Source organism: Empidonax traillii, unplaced genomic scaffold (genome assembly GCF_003031625.1).
Source record: "Empidonax traillii isolate 1590-97213 ecotype Southwest subspecies unplaced genomic scaffold, ASM303162v1 scaffold310:size1162954, whole genome shotgun sequence".
NCBI lineage: Eukaryota > Metazoa > Chordata > Aves > Passeriformes > Tyrannidae > Empidonax > Empidonax traillii.
This window is the reverse complement of record NW_020955503.1, coordinates 253422-269568: the sequence shown is the minus strand read 5'-3', so window position 1 is coordinate 269568 and position 16147 is coordinate 253422. Positions and strand designations below refer to the sequence as shown.

Here is a 16147-nt window from a genome sequence, read left to right as displayed (position 1 = left end):
CTAAGAGATAAATTATTTTTAAAGGTAAATAATGCTGTAAGTGCGCATCAGATTTGTTTTCCTTTACTCCATAAAGCAAGCATAAGGTAAATAAAACAGCTCTGCATAGATACCTAGAAGAAAACAGAAGTGTTACTGATCCTGAAAATATATTTTCCAAGTAATTTTACCCCCACACACACACTGGCACAATAGGTTTAAAGAGCAATATAAAGACAGTATGAAACATTCATGTTTTAAACTGGTATCTGGAAAAGTAGTTAATATCAGCAAATAATTGCTTATATTTTGCTACTTCGGGGAGGAGTAGGAAAGTCGACGTCTTTAGTGTAGTGTGGCAAATGTGCTCGGAATCCGCCATGGGAATCAGCTTTTGGCAGACATGGGAAGAAAAAGGATAGCTTTCTGTCCAGGTCCAGTTTTTGGTCCAGGTTTGTACTGTCCAGTTCTTTTCAGTGCCACGTACCAATCGGAGTATTTCCGTGATCGGTAAGTATTATAGTTATTAGATTCCAAACGCTCAAAGAAGAAACATTCTTCTGTTGCATATTTCTAAAAAAGAGGGGAAAAAAAATATTATTGGTCCAAAATCAATTCTTCAGACTCATGGGACTAACTTAGCAAAAATGTGAGTGAGCAGTACCTCTGGCTTTAAGAAATGGGTATGAAACGTTTCATGCCTGAAGAATGATAGCTATTATGAAAATATTCTTAAAAACACCTACAAGAAGAAGAGGGTTTAACTGTGGTTCATTTGTGGTCTCTAACACAGACCAAGCAGGTTCTAGTTTGTTTACACTGTGTGATTCTTTGCTGTGATCAGAAATGCAAACATTTAAGTGAAGGACCCTGTCCCTTGGCACTCAGTGACTTCCAAGCTCAGCAGCTTTGCCATCTCATCCTAGGTTATAACCAAAAGGAAAGAGAAAAGGCAGCATTTCTCTTGCCTTCCTCAACCCAACATTTTATCCATTAGATAAATAGCATGGCAGAGTTCCAGCCTTTGCCTCTTCTTTTCCAGTTTTGAGGTTTAACTTTTCCTAAAGCTAATTCAAGTCTGCGTTTATAGCATTCCAAAACAGTCTTTTCAAGATTTTTTTTTTTTTTTTTTAATTCAAAACTTGAAAAATAATTTTAGGAATTAGAGAGGTATATTCCCCACTGAGACCAGTATTCAGAAGTACATCTAAGGAATTATTTTACTTCTGGAAGGAAGTCTTCAAAGCCAGCTCCACCTACATGGAATTAACACAGCCCTCAGCTGTCACAGTGGTAAATCCATCTGCAGAAGTGGCACTTTAGGCAAGAGAAATTATTTTTCTCAAATATAAAAGAAGGCAGAAGTTCAGCACCCCAGCAACTTGGAGGGTGAGTTTTCTTTTCATAAACATCACCCCTCAGTCCATCAGTTCAGTCAGACTCATTTCCCCTGAAAATTTTTGGGAATGCCAGAGGAGCAGAAAAGCTCGTCATTAAAAAGCAAGCAGACAGGGAATGTGAGGCAATTCCTGAAATTAGCAGGCTACCCTTTGTTGCCATCTTCTGTTAACATTCATTACTATATAAATAATACTGGAACAATTAGACTTCATACAGTACACAGAAAAACATACAAGAGAAGGGTAACTCCTCATTTAGGCCAAGATTCTGTAGCTACAAGCAATTAAATCCTTCAAATGCAGTCTGGAATAAAGTGATCTGTCTCCAAACATGTCTTCAAATAAAAGGGTATTTCCTCCAGTCATTTTCAGATACGAATTTTTGCTTCTAAGCAAAAGAACTTGTAAGAGAAAATCCATCTGCAGTTTCTCGTTTCTGTAACTCACTGACACTTGTACATTTCAAATAACAGAAATCCCACTCACAATTTTCATGTTATTTTTTATTTTAAATAATCTTTCTCACGACAAGTTGTACTTCAATGCTTTCTGTTGCAGCAGTGTGACAACAAATGCATTAATCATCTCAAGCCATAGATCCAAGCGTGAAAGGGAAGAAGGCACAGAAACTGTATAAAGAAGCATTTAAAGCCCAAACCTTTAAGCAGAGTATAGGCAAGCTCAGCACAACTGCTCAAGCTGGAAATTCAGGCAGAGACACCATCAAAAAAGTGTGGAAAAAAAAAAAAAAAGAAAATTCCTTATTTCTGCACAAAGCATATGTGACACCAGTGTGTTCCTACGGTGTGCTGCCAATGTAAACGTTTTGACATAAAAGCCAACATTTAGATGACAAATGGTAATTCAGGCTTCCTAAAACTATGTATTGCCCAGCATCTGCCAAAGGAGACATTTCGGAAGCCGGACTGCTGTCCAGCAGGAGCGGGATGCCAGCCACCACACTGAGAACCTCAGCCCCTGGAAAAAGCCTGGATATCAGTGGCTTTTTCAAAGACATTTAAGTCCAGGCTGCATTCAGAGCGCTGATCCGGCAGGGAAAGTTTCCACAGCACAGCATGAAACACCTGAACTCTGCAGCCCTTCAGGAAAAGGATAAAGGAAGGGAAAACACCTGGGGCAGTGGTGGGGAGCGAGTTCCCCCTGTGCCTGCCCTGCCACCAGTCAGGATTTTGTCGGCTGCCAAGCAAGCCCTCCATCCTGACTAAATAAAATGCTGAGTGCAGGAATTTTCAGCTTTAGCAATCCTGAAATCCTCCAGTCGATTCACGCCAGGGCATATTAATTGCCTGAAAGAGGGGCAGCAGCTTCCTGCAACAAGGTGGTTCTTCCTGTATTTGCACAGACATCACCCACTGATTGACTTTTCAGTCCAAACCTCATCTGCCCTAGAATGACACAATGCCAACAACTACCTCTGACATTTTGGACTTGGATTAGGGATTAAAATTCCTCAAACTTATTCATTCTCAAAGCCAAAGCCCGAGCGTTATTAACCTGTAACTACCACAGTGGATCCAGTACGGTCTGGGAGAGGTGATGACCATAATTTAGCCTTTTCTAACTACAAAAGGGCTAAGAAATGCAGGTTATTCTCACCAGTATTCCTGTGGCACAGCTTTAATCCATAACATCAAAAGACAAAAATTTCCCTTCAAGTCAAGTCCTTGAAATGAAACCATTTAAGCACTACAGACAGAATGAACAGGTCATGCCCTTTAATAACAAATTATTTATCGTGAAATACAACTTAGTCAAAAGTTCAAGTCTTCCTTTCACGGGAAGTTTGGGAAATCACTTCATTAAGCAAAATAATCATATTTCTTTCCATAAAGTGAAAATATTTCATTTTGATAATTAGGTGAAACTGGAAAGTCAAAATAAGCCGTATCAGAAGTGAAACATTTCAGTGTTTCCATTAAAAATCTGATGGAATAGATACTTTTCCGCACAAATATTTTCAGTTAAAACAGCATTTTCCAAGGGGAGGTTTTGACTATCTGCATGAATAACCAGCCATTTCCTCCCATGACCCAACTGGTAAAGATTAGTTCTCCCCCACAGCTGAGTCTGTAAGTGAAGAGCATGCAACTGCTCAATTAAAATCAGCATCATGCAGCTTTCCAGGCAAGAACACGATCCACTGCACCCCCACGCAGATCACCAGGGCGAGCAGTGATGCACCGGCCGTGCAATAAACCATTCTGCGAAACCCAGCTCAGAACAAACCCTAAAGACGTGTCTGCACAAAGTAATTACAAAAACATCCGGCAAGATGAAAAGCAGGCCCGAGTAGTAATCTGCAAAAATATTTTTGAAGATGTTGATATATTTTATGAAACAAGGACACTAAACAAATGGATCCCGGACACTGAAAAGTAAGTAAGGCAAGCAGACATTAAAAAAGACGGAATAGTACTTGAGTGACTGGTGGATTAGAGAACTTCATGAAGTGTTTACAAACTAAAGTTCCGTAACGTTTCAAAAGAAATAGCCAGAGGTTTCAGCAGTGTTTCATCATGTGCATTGACGAGATCAGTGCACCGCAAACGTTTCCAGTGTGCGCTCTTTGCAGAGCTCTCGCTGAAACACAGCCCTGCTCAAACTGAAGGAGGAACACTGGCAATTAGAAACAGTTTCATTTAGAGGCAGAAACAGTAGAGGCACAACCAGCCACAGACTGTTATTGGAAGTCACAATACAGAAATCCTCATGGAAAGAAACACTTGCCGGTGCTGCAGAAAACAGCAGTGAAATTGCAGCAGCATTCGTTGGGCTGGGTGAAGAAGGAGAGCTTAAAAGAGTAGAGGATTTCCACCTATGAATAGCAAAGTTAAAAGAGCTGTAGGAAGTAGAGTGTGCAGCAAATACTGTGCAAGTAACACCCATTTCCAGAAACAACACAAATGTTTTATAAGCTCAAGTGAGAAGCACAAAGTGACTCGGCTTTACACATTTTGAGAGCGTAATTCCAAGTGAATAACCAACACTTATCAAGCATTTTGCCTTACAGGAACTAAGCAGCTAAAATCGCTGCAGCTAAGGCATGCTCTACAACCAAACCCACCACTGCAACAGAAGAAATCCCAAACACAAACACCCCCCTCCCCGTGTTTATAATTTTACAAATGGCACTAAACACCCCGTTTCGACCATTCGCTGTCGCTCAGGTTAAAGAGGCTGAATGGGAAGCCGAATTCCAGCACAGCAGCACCACAGGAAATTCCCCATTACCCTTAACTCAAGAATAGCACAGTGGACAACTCCTCGTATTTTCTTCAACTGAGCTGTCACACAACACCCAAGTAACTTGAAACAGGTCCTGTCACTGTTCTCACAGGCATGAACAAAACGGGTTCCCTGGATCCAGAGGCGTGGTGCTGCGGAGCACCCCGGGGAGCCCTGCTCCTGTCAAACTCCTTTCAGACTCATTTCACTGAGGCAGGAGGAAAATCAGAAGGAATTTCTGCAGCCCCTGGCGTGGGTCTTTGATCAGCTGCTGTTCAGCCAGGGTTAGGAAGGAATTACTAACGCCAGTCACCGGTGGCGACTTGCACAGGGGCTGAATGTTCAAGACTCCAAAGTATCAGGGATTATTGCAAACTGAAATTCCAATGGGATCAATGCCCTGCAGTGGTACTTCACCAGTGCTGGAGGTCTGCCCGCTCTGAAGGTTATGGATGAGGGATTTAAGCAAAATGAATGTAACTGCAGCTCTTAAAGCAAAATTTATATCCCAGCACCGGCAGTCCTTATTAACTTTCAGAGTCTGCTACACACACTGGCTTTAAAACACAGTTAAAAATTCAGCTGATACCAATAAATGCACAAGAGTTTAAACTAAAACTAGTCTCACTAGAGAGTAGTTTCAAGTTACCTACATTTATATAACTTTTTAAAATTTTATCATCGCATTTTCAAAAATGTTTTTTTTTTTTTTTCTTGCCAGTTTTCTAGTTAGGAAGTAAACATGCCCAAAAAACTTGATTCTCTACAAAGAGGAAAATGAGAAAACAATTTATACAGATTAGTATCATGAAAGTAATTTTTTTCTTTTAAATTGGCTTTATTTCCTATTTTAATAAGCTCTTTAAAATCACACGTGTAAGGAAGTGAAAGAGGAAAAAAATTACTCCTGGGGGTAAGAAGGCAAACATTTTATTCCTCATTTGTTTTTATAACTTCCTTCTCTACGTGATCACTATGATTTTTTTTTTCCCCTCTCTCAGACAAGCCATTCCCATTAAATTTTGCAGCTTGTAGGTAGGACAGACATACCCAACTCTTCTTAATTTGTAATTTTTAACTAATTGACTAAAGCCGTGCTGAGCTAATTTCTCGCACACAGAGAAGGCTGAGCAAATCCTGCAGGAGAGGAGGTTGCTCCATACAGAGCAAGGACAGGACCTACAAATTACAGACAGAAACATGAACAAAGCAGTGCTTACCAAGGCCAGCAATCTGCCATCCTCCTTCATGGCCAGGAAACGATTTGCACTCACACCTTTGATCGACACCACTCCTCTTTCTTCCGCTTGAAGCTGCAGTTTGACTGCGAACAAAAAGAAAAAAAAACAGGACAAAATGAAGTTTTCACAGCCATCGTGGTATTTCAGCGCTTGAGAGTGACTTGTCTTCTGCTTCAAACCTAAACCCAGGGAAAGCCTGAGCTTCAGCTTGCAAAGAAAATAGGAAAACTTTGAACCTCTAGCTTTGTGGTGCCGTTTTTATGAGAGAAAACGCTTATTACAAAGTAAGCAGCTACCGTCAAATTGGAAACAAGGAGAGCGAGCTATTCCATCTTCATTTCACATAAAGGCAACTTAAAACCCCATTTAATTCGTTGAAAGGCCACTTATGGCACAGTCAGCTGCTCACAGAAAGTGGAAAACGCTCACGGCAGTTTTCTTAAATGTTCACGGAACGGTGCTGGACACTGAACACACAACAGCTCCGTACGGGCAAAGCCACGACCGAGACCAGTCAGGACCATATCGCTCCCGAAATGTTCTGGCACTTCCCAACAGGAAAGTATTGGTTTACCTCATACAGCCAACAAATGGTTAGAACAAACAAACAGAACTGCAGCAGTATGTGAGGACAGCAAAGGCACAAGAAAGAATGGTATACAAATCAGGAACACGATTTGAATCAATTATTTTGAAGAAATTGAAGATTTTAAAGAAATGACAACCTGTGAGGTCGTATCACACAGCATTTAGCTACTGCCTGCTGGGAATTACCGACACAAAACCTAAACTGATTTTTCTAGCCACGAACCAAACCCAGCAGTTTTGATGAACACAGGAAAGCTTTCCCCTTTGCCTGCCTGGTGTCCATCCTCTCAGGCACCAGCTTTCTTCACCCACCTGCTCTGGTGCAGTAGATTCTTTGTTCTATTTAATGGTGCAGTTTTAAACAGCTTGAGCTTGAAAGCCACCACAACAAATGCTTGAAGTGACTGGAAATTTTGGAGAAGGAGCAGCTCTTGAGATTCAGAGAGAGGCTGCTGCTTATTTGGCATTTTGTCAGAGGGGAAAAGAGACCGTACTGAAGAAACCAACCAAAACTCCCAACAACAGGAATACCGGGAACACGAAATTATTCGGGTAATTGCTGCAAACCCTTTTTGAGGGCAAAAGTAAAAAGCCAGGCACAAGGTTTAATTTCATCTCAGAATGAAGTATCCAAAACACAGCCCTCCCAAGTTATGAGGCCAAAATCAGACCCGTGAACAGCTCCAAACCCTTCGGTGTAACTCCTTGCCCACTGGGGACACGAGGACGTGGAAAAGTGCTCTGGGCAGGGACTGCAGCAAATGGACTTTTGAGATGTGCCCAAGCACAGCTTTCACCACACACTTAACAAGGAACAGCTGTTGTGGAATAGCTGAAAATTAATATTAATTACTGCAGTACTGACTTATTATGCTTCGTGACTTTCTCTGGAGAGAAAAGCACACGAAATCCTCCAGCACCACACCGGGCCAGAAGTTCAGATCCTGTAAAAATAAACTTTTAGGAAAGGTTTTGAAAGCCTTTATAAATTTGTGTAGTTTGGAGAAACTGGTGAAGTGTTACTCTTTAGAAGGAAAAATAAAAAAGGTTTTCCTGCAGAGTTTGAAAAGCGCTGCAATACTGAGAGCCCCAAAAGCAAAATCAGCTTCACTGCATTTTCCTCTCCAACTCCAACGGCACATGAATGAGCAGAGCCAGAATAGTGCTGTGAGTTTTTCAGGTTTCAGCATTATTTTATGGCTTTATGAATGCAGTGTGATTATTTGCCACAGCGCTGTGCTGATCTGGAGGTGCCAAGATACAGCCTTACCAATCACACATATTTTAACCACCTGATCATCACCACAAGCAACAGTTTTCAGTTTAACTCATTGCAACTTGGTTAACTGGTTGCAAGAGAAATTTATCACTTGACAACTACAATCTGTATCTCTTCCAGCCCTTAGGTCACCGACAGCAACAGTTCAGACACTGTCCATCATTTCAGATCTTCTCATACTTGAGTAGTATTACTCTATGCATAATTGAACCTCAAAACCAGATCCATGGAAGTGAAACAATTCAGACATCTGTAGCCCAAAAAAAGTAGCACAGATCATTGTGAAAGAGCTCGTTAACCAAGGCCTAAAAAGGCCCTTTTTCGCAGTTATTCTGGCAGTCCTTCGGGAGGGCCCCTCCAGCACGGCAGTGAGTTATTTCACTGTTCACATCCGTGCCCTTTAATTTGCAAGGAACTCCGAGCACAAGGCTCCAGCCGATTCCTGCTGGTGTTGTGACAACACAGAGCTCGGCCTGCTGAGCAAACATCCCGAGCACTGAGGCTCAGTCATCACCAAGTTATGAAATAAAACAACGTCCCATCCCAAATATAACCGAGGTGACCTTTACGCACGGACAACTGAAGGGACTCAGGAAATTTCCTACTCCCATTAAAGACCTGCTTTTGTCTCATAATAAGCTGACCTGTGACCATCTCCCTTTTTCTGCCAGGTAAGAAGAAATGAATTGCAAGAAACGGCAATTTCATGCCAGCAGAGAAACTCTGAGGAAGAGGGATAAAGTTGTATCTTTGGGAAGATAAAAAAATGGCTTGGGAGGCATGAATGAAATGAAGTTAAGGCACTGAACTATAACTCAGGAGGAGGTGGATTTAAAACCGATGTTACCTAACACTGTTAGAGCTCTCACTAAAGACTCTTAGATATAGATACACACACAGCCTTCTAAAGCTGTAAGGGTAATCTATACTCCAAATTTCCAGAATTTGTTTTACACTCATGTGTCTTCTTGCTTAGAATACCATCTGCATCTCTATATGGCAGATTTATCTAAGGAGATGATCGTTAAGTGGGAAAACTCATCACTTGGGATGTAGTTTGATTGAACCTTCCTTCCAGTAGTATAAAAACAGGTAGAGAGGGGACATTTATTCCTAACAATAATACACAGAGGTTCTGTTAGGAATATGTACTCACTGATGTTTTGGCTGAAGAATAACATGAGCCACACAGCCCAACCTGAATTTCCACTGAAACCAGTACAGTTTGTGGCACTAAATGAACCACACAGCAACGGGCACTGAAATACTCTCTTTCCCAGGGTGTATGGTCAGGGCAGACTTACAAGCTGCAGGTTAAATTAGGCAGCATATTTAAGAGAGAGTTACAAATGGACATTTATTTCACAACTTGGAGAGACTTTTCTAAGAATATGGAAGTTGAAAAGTGGTATTTAATAGCCTTGTGATTGGCAAGGTTTCAAATCTCAGTCAAAAACTGGATCTTCCTCGCTTTTCTTAAAGAGCTCAAAAGAAACTTATTTCCAGGGCAGTTTTGCACAGTCCAGTGGAGAAAATAATTTTGAGGACAAGTAGCACAACAAGGACAGAAAAGCCGTTAGCAAATGTGGGGAATACAGAAAACACGTACATTTTCCAGAAGTTCTTTTACTGCTCTGAGCACTAGAACTGAAAAATCACACGTACAATGCAAACTCCAAAGCCCTTTCACAGTTCTCATAAACCAGCAGAGCTTTAGAGCGGCCCAAACCCAATAACACTGCACTAACTTAAATGGTCCCAAATGGTTTCTTTGCTCTGCAGCAGAAAGGGTTTGGCCAAAAATCTCCTTCAAAACCGGTTTGTTTTGAAGATCTTGGCAAAACCTGCCAACTTAATGCTTTAGAGAAAGGGAGCTGCACATTTTGGAGGCTGCTCACTGCTGAGCTGGTACTACCTTTCTCACATTCCCAGCTGGAGTCTGTTGGCAGCTGCAGAGGAGCCTGGGGCATCCCAAGCCCTTCGCCAGCGGCAATCCACGCACACGAAGCCACTGCTGGCGTTTCACTCAGAGCAGCTGCACTGCCTAAGATGTTCTGGGGCAGGAGCATGCCACAGTATCAGCAAGGAAAAGGGAAAACAAAGGTCACAGTGGGAAGAGAAAGGGACAGAAACACATTGGGAATAAAACAAAAGACAAAAAGAGAAGAGAGCAGTGAACACGGAGCAGGGTAAGCGTGCAGGACAGGAGGGTGCCGCACCAGAGCACGAGGCAAACGCACGTCTTAAGTAGGTGGAATTTGAGGATGTATTAGGGAAATGGATTAATAAAATATTCATTTTCCTACTCCTCTACAAGGAAATAGGAACTCTTAACCACTGCATCAGGGAGCCTTAAAGAAAAAGCCAACCATGAGCTTCTGGCCTTGGATACACTTACACAGCAAATAAAGGTATAATTACAGCCTCAGCTGTATTTCCACTATAATCCACCTAGCAAAGATCCCTACAAATAAGAATTCAGTGCAGACTAAAACTAAGATTACCAGCCACAGTCTCAAAATCACACACTCCTCAGGTCAGAAGGACCAGTCCATCCTCCTGCTCAAGACTCTCCATCACTTCACCGTGAAAACCCTGCTGCCACACTGCAGCAAACAGAGCAGCTCATGGACCCTGGGAAGAGAGGACAAATGGGATACTATTTCAACCCATTTTCACTGACATACAGATGCTTGAGTTGAACTAAAAATGTCATTAGCAAAACACCTCTCACTCTGTTTACGAGAAAGGAGAGTTTATGTACCCCCGAAAACTCCCAGGCTGCACGTCTCTGGATCAATGACTAGCATTACTACAGTTTGCTGTGGAAAAGCTCAACCCCAGCCAAAGGCTCAGGGCCCATCTCCAACATATTTGCAGAGGCCCCGTAAGGAAAACCCTTCCACGAGGCCCCCGAATGACACTGTGGTGAAGCTGCTGCGCCAGCTCCCATCACCCATCCTCCTCCTGCACCTTCCGTGCCCACGGGAAAGCACAAAGCAACAACTGCTTTGCAGTCTCACTGCTACAGAGGTGAGGCAGCTCCGGAGGGAGTAAGTGTCAGAAACACAAGGAAATTCACAAAAAAAAGGAGAAAAAAAAAAAAAAAGGAGAAAAATAAGAATCAACCCCCTACAGTCAAATCACCACTCTGCCGTACTCTGTGGCTAAAGTTGGCAGATTCCTTCGTGCTTAGGGGCAATGTCTATTCCCAGCCAGGTGTCCAAGCGAAGCACACGGAGTCGGACGCGTTTGCTCCACACCTGACATGACAAACCCCCTCAAGCCCAAGGGCCGGTTCAAGGACACACATGCATTTACACACACACACACACACACATCAATACCCCCATTTTGCCATTTCCAGAGCCAAAGCTGCCCAGCTGCATCAGATCCAAACCCCAGCCCACAAGCTGGATGTACCTACTGTAACGTGTCTCTAGGAATTACAAGTATCTCGTGTCTCTCTCTGTCCCACATTCAGTCTCTGACAGTTTGATACCTTTCTCAAAGACATACTAACATCTTCCACTAACGGATAAGCTTTGTGTTGACCTGTGAGGCACCCCCAGTCTCCAGACTGCAAACAGCAGAACAACTCTACTCACAAACCTTAGCAGGAGAGGTGGTCTGTTAATAAACCAAACCATCAGAACTGCAACAAAAACAATCAAGCCAATGGAGTGTCGCGGTGAGAAACTGTGAGTCACGCTCCCATACAAAGGCGCGTTTCTTTGCTTTTGCATGACAACATTCTCAGTGTATCTTTTTCCTCTTTGCCAGCCAGAGGCAAAAAAACCACTCACAGACAGACACGAGGTCTCTAAAATATAAACATCCACAACAAAAATACACACTTCTGAAATACAAACACTTCGGGAAGTTCCGGTTGCACTTAGGAGTCAACCCAAGGCTTTAAACAGAGCAGTGACTTGTGTAAGTGTTCAAGTATCAGCCCGCTAACCTAATCAACCACATTAACAGGGGCTGCCGCAGATTTTAAGAGGTTTCACCTTTATAAGTAGCACAGATACTGAACACAATGGAATTTATTTCTCTATTCAGGTTCTCCATCTATTCTCATTTATATCTTGACCGCAGCTCCTATAAATATCCAGCTGTCCTGAACATGCACCCGAGATCACAGATTACCAAATACAAGAGCATCCTCACGTGCTTCATTCATTGCTGGGTACAGGTAATAAAGCCTGGTCTCCAAATGACTGATACTTTCATCTCAGAGTCTCCATTTAGAAAAATAACAAATGCATGTTCACAGATGTTTCTAAGGGCTCTTTTCCCATGGGGGGTTTTCTTAGCAAGGGTAAAGTAATCCATCATGTTTCTCTCAACTGCTTTGGCTTCATTTAGCATTCACTCACATAAATAACATAATAACCACTTTTGAGTGTTCACCCTTAGAACCAAGTTGGTGCAACTGTTCAGCCAACACAGCCATGTCACTGACTTATAACAGAAGACACACAGAACGTGCAGAAATGCAGCTTTATGTTTAGTGTGCATTCATTAATCTCCTTGTAACTATGACCTGGGTTTCACTTGCAGCAAAACAAACACCTAAAACCAGGGGACAACCCAAGACAAACCCAGAAACATCACTTCAGAAGAAAGTGAAGGTAAAATGAATCACTTTTAAAAGGTATTTGTAGTGCTCTTCCTCGACATGATTCAGACAACTGCTCAGCAGTACATCGTATTTTTGGGCTGTGACTGATCAGAGCAGTAACAGACGAGATGAAAGGAAAAGGCTGCCAGAGCAGTGGGGAGACACTGCCAACCCATGGGCTCAATAAGCCTTAGTGTCACAGTTGGAAAGGAAAAGCTGGATTTTAGGAATGCCAAGAATCATCAGCAAACTGGATTTCAAGAGAGCCTGAAGCACAGTGGAGCAAGAGGAACTGTGTCAGGCACACGGGGTGCCAGGGAGATGGCACAGCAGACAGGAGCAGGAAGAAGGAACAACCTGATAAGGAGGAGCTCCTGTTGATTAAGTTGCCCTTTAGAGCTGATTGCTCTTAATCTGGCCAAAAGGTTGAGACAGTGACTATGCTGGGTATGCATATCCCCCATCTCTAATACCAACAAAACTGAATTAATCACTTAGTCTTTAATAAACATTTTCGCAAAAAGTCAACAAAAAAAGCCAAACAAAATGCGCACACGGTATTCCAATGGTGCCTGTCCATCTCCTTTACTGCAAGGGCAATGCAAATGCTACAATAAGCCCAGGGACTTACTTCATCCTCCATCTATTTCATCCCCTTCCATCAAGCTGGGTAACCACCCTTTGCTGACCTTTAAATAATGCCTCCACAGGGGAACAGCATGACCTGCAATGGAGGACAAGAGCTGTCAATCGCTGCTGACCCAGAATAGTAATGAATCAGAGTCTTGACAAAAAGGCTCTGATTTGCTTTTGAATGCAGCCCTGAGCGAGTGAAGAAATGTTCTTTGAAAGAAACAAAATTCCTTAACTGAAAATAAAATGCACAGTGCTAACTGGGTAACAGTCCTCAATTTTACAACCCCCTATGGCCACTGTGAGGAGGCAGAATACCTTGAGGGACCCAGCCTGTTCTGGGGAGCCAAAACTTGGGTCTGCAGAACCACAGAGAGAGGGATCAGGCTGTAGTCGCTTCCCCAGCTTCCAGTTCTCCCTGCTTATTTTGAATACTCTCAAACCATGCTTAGAATGGACATGAACACTTTCCTGACAACAAAAGAGAGACCTTGGAATCTGTAGCTTGGAAGAAGCTACTTCAGTGCCTGCTGCTTCAGGCAGAAGCTGTGGTCACTATGTGCTCACTATGCTGGTTTGAATCCGCGTGATGGTTTCAATATCCACACTGCTCCAGACATCACTGGAAGAACGTGCTCCTGAAGTAAGACAGCTACAAGCACTGGCAATCACACTGCCCTGACTTACACCACATCAAATCAGCAGGCAGCCATCTCTAGCAGTGTTTTCTCCTGATACAGAATCCCACAGACAATCCTGATCCATGTTATGAGACCTTGATCACTGTGGACCTCTTCAGCTTTGAGGAATTCCTGCATTGCTAAGGACAGGGGCACTGTACGTCTTTTTCCTCAGTTTTCCTGGATGAACTACATTACTGTCAGTAAAACATCAATACTGAGGTCTGTAAATATCTGTAAAACCACTAAATGAATCGTTCCTATTTACACACTCGGAGGCACGGCCAGGCACACGTGCAGCCATTCATCCCATCTGCTCCGTTACAGGTGGAGAAACCCACTGAACTGAATCCACATACTATTTCCCAAAAAACAGCTCAGCCTATCAAGTCTGTCCAGCAGGATTCCCTAGGTGCCTTCTAAACAGAGATGAGAACCTCTACGTGGTCCTCAGTGGCTGCTTCTCCACACTAAAACACGCTCCCATTTTTGTATCCATCTTTGTTGCCACAGGTCCAAGTGGAGCAACTGCGCAGAGCTGCTCTACAGGTGTGGTTCTCTAGATCCAGAAATGTCAGTCTCACTATTGGTCTTCCCAGAGCTGTGGGCCTGTATGAACATTCTTGGTAACATGGCCCCAAAATGGCTATTCCAACCTGAAGTGCTGACATTTCAGGTGACAGTCCGTGTCCCTCCACTCCACAGAATGTCTGATAAACACACTGGCGTGGTGAGAGTATGCATCGTGGGTCAGCCTGAGAGCAGAAAGGAAAGAGCCAAGAAACAGGCTGCAAATACTTTCAGGCTGCATCACAACTGACATCTATCCTCGCTCTTACAACACACCCCACCATGCGTTATCCCGCAGCCGCAGCCGTCGGGATTTTGTGACGTGCACGTTCCAGCTGGAATCCTGGCTGATTGCGGGTTTAGGAGATCTGGTGAAATCTCATCAGAAGGTAAGAGAGAAGCCAACAAGCTCTGCAATTCAAGAGCATAATTTCACCACACTGCCACAGAGTCTGGTCCTACTCTGCCATTTCCCGGTACCCTCAGTGTCCTTCTCCACTGAATCACTGGAGCCATGCGGTTTTAACCTCTGGAAGTCGAACACGAGCGATGGGTTCGCACAGGATCCCTCCACCAGCAGTGCACCATGACAGTTTGTGCAAGACAACCTCCACCCAGCTCTGCAGACATCATCTCATTTATATTCTCGGCCCATCGTATCAGGCTCCAGTCAAAATCTGGCCCTGCCCTGAACAAACAAAAAACTACGTAAGATAATAACGCTGAAATGCCACCAGCACTCCAGAGAGCCACCCTCCTAATAGTTTTATTGACAAGTCTGGAGGCAGCAGAAGAGGCAGACAGGAAAGCAAGTTTATGCACATATTGCCACAAAACACGATACTGAAAATGACAAAAGTTGAGAGAGTTGCTTTATTTTGAAATGCACGGTCTAAAACAGGTACTAATAAAAGCAAAGGCAATTAATTCTCCATCAGGAATGAAACACTATCCCATCACCAACTTTCAGGCTTCAAAAACCGTGCCATTAACGTTTCAAGGACTGCTTAGTGTAGATGAGTAATCAATTCACAGATTTCATACACAAAAGTTCTTCAGTAGCAGTAACTTGAGCGTTCTCTGGCTTGTGTGAGGGTTACACAGTCTGGTTTGGGTTTATTACACAATTGCACTAAACACGCTGCCACTGACGGTCAAAAAGCACCATTAATTAATTCTAGGGTTACTAACCCCTTCAGCACAATCAATCACCTCTCCAGTAGCCTGAAAAAGATGGCCAGTGACCCCAGGGCAACGCTCCCAAAGGTGCTGAAAACCATATTAACCAAATAATTATTTTGTAAAACTGCTCGCTGTAAATGTAATCCAAGGAGCTGGGAAAATTTTACATAAACAAAGTGTTACTGAAAAGATTATGATTTAAATTTCAGGTTGAGACATTTATTAATTAAAGGGCAATTAAACAGAATTCTGCCCAAAGAACTGCCTTGGAACAGGAACCCTTTCTTTTAGATATATATATTCTGTGGAAACGGAACAAAGAAGGGGGCATTTTTCAGGGGTTTCTCTCCAAGCATCTTTCAAACCCTGTAACTGTTAATTCTACTGCTGAAACCAGTGCTACATCTCTTCTTGCCTCTTCAGCTGTCTGTGCACTTGGCACTTCTCTTGCTTTCACTACCAAACAGAACCTGAAGCCGCTTTTCTAACACCAGATGAGTCTGAACAAATCTGAAAACTCCACAGTAATAAGAAAAAGAAAGAAAAGAAAGAAAAGAAAGAAAAGAAAGAAAAGAAAGAAAAGAAAGAAAAGAAAGAAAAGAAAGAAAAGAAAGAAAAGAAAGAAAAGAAAGAAAAGAAAGAAAAGAAAGAAAAGAAAGAAAAGAAAGAAAAGAAAGAAAAGAAAGAAAAGAAAGAAAAGAAAGAAAAGAAAGAAAAGAAAG

The 16147-nt window shown here is 42.7% G+C and overlaps 1 protein-coding gene across 1 annotated transcript in view; it reads right to left on the bottom strand.

Annotated features, from left to right (window-relative positions):
* Nucleotides 1-335: 335 nt before the first annotated feature.
* The window catches only part of FGF2 (fibroblast growth factor 2), a 23844-nt gene continuing 8032 nt past the window's right edge, over nucleotides 336-16147 (bottom strand). The window contains exons 2-3 of the mRNA XM_027891131.1: nucleotides 5846-5949; nucleotides 336-552 (exon numbers count right to left, since the gene is read on the bottom strand). Coding sequence (XP_027746932.1) covers nucleotides 367-552; nucleotides 5846-5949 — 290 coding nt within the window. The 3' untranslated portion in view covers nucleotides 336-366. The remainder of the gene's footprint in view (nucleotides 553-5845; nucleotides 5950-16147) is intronic.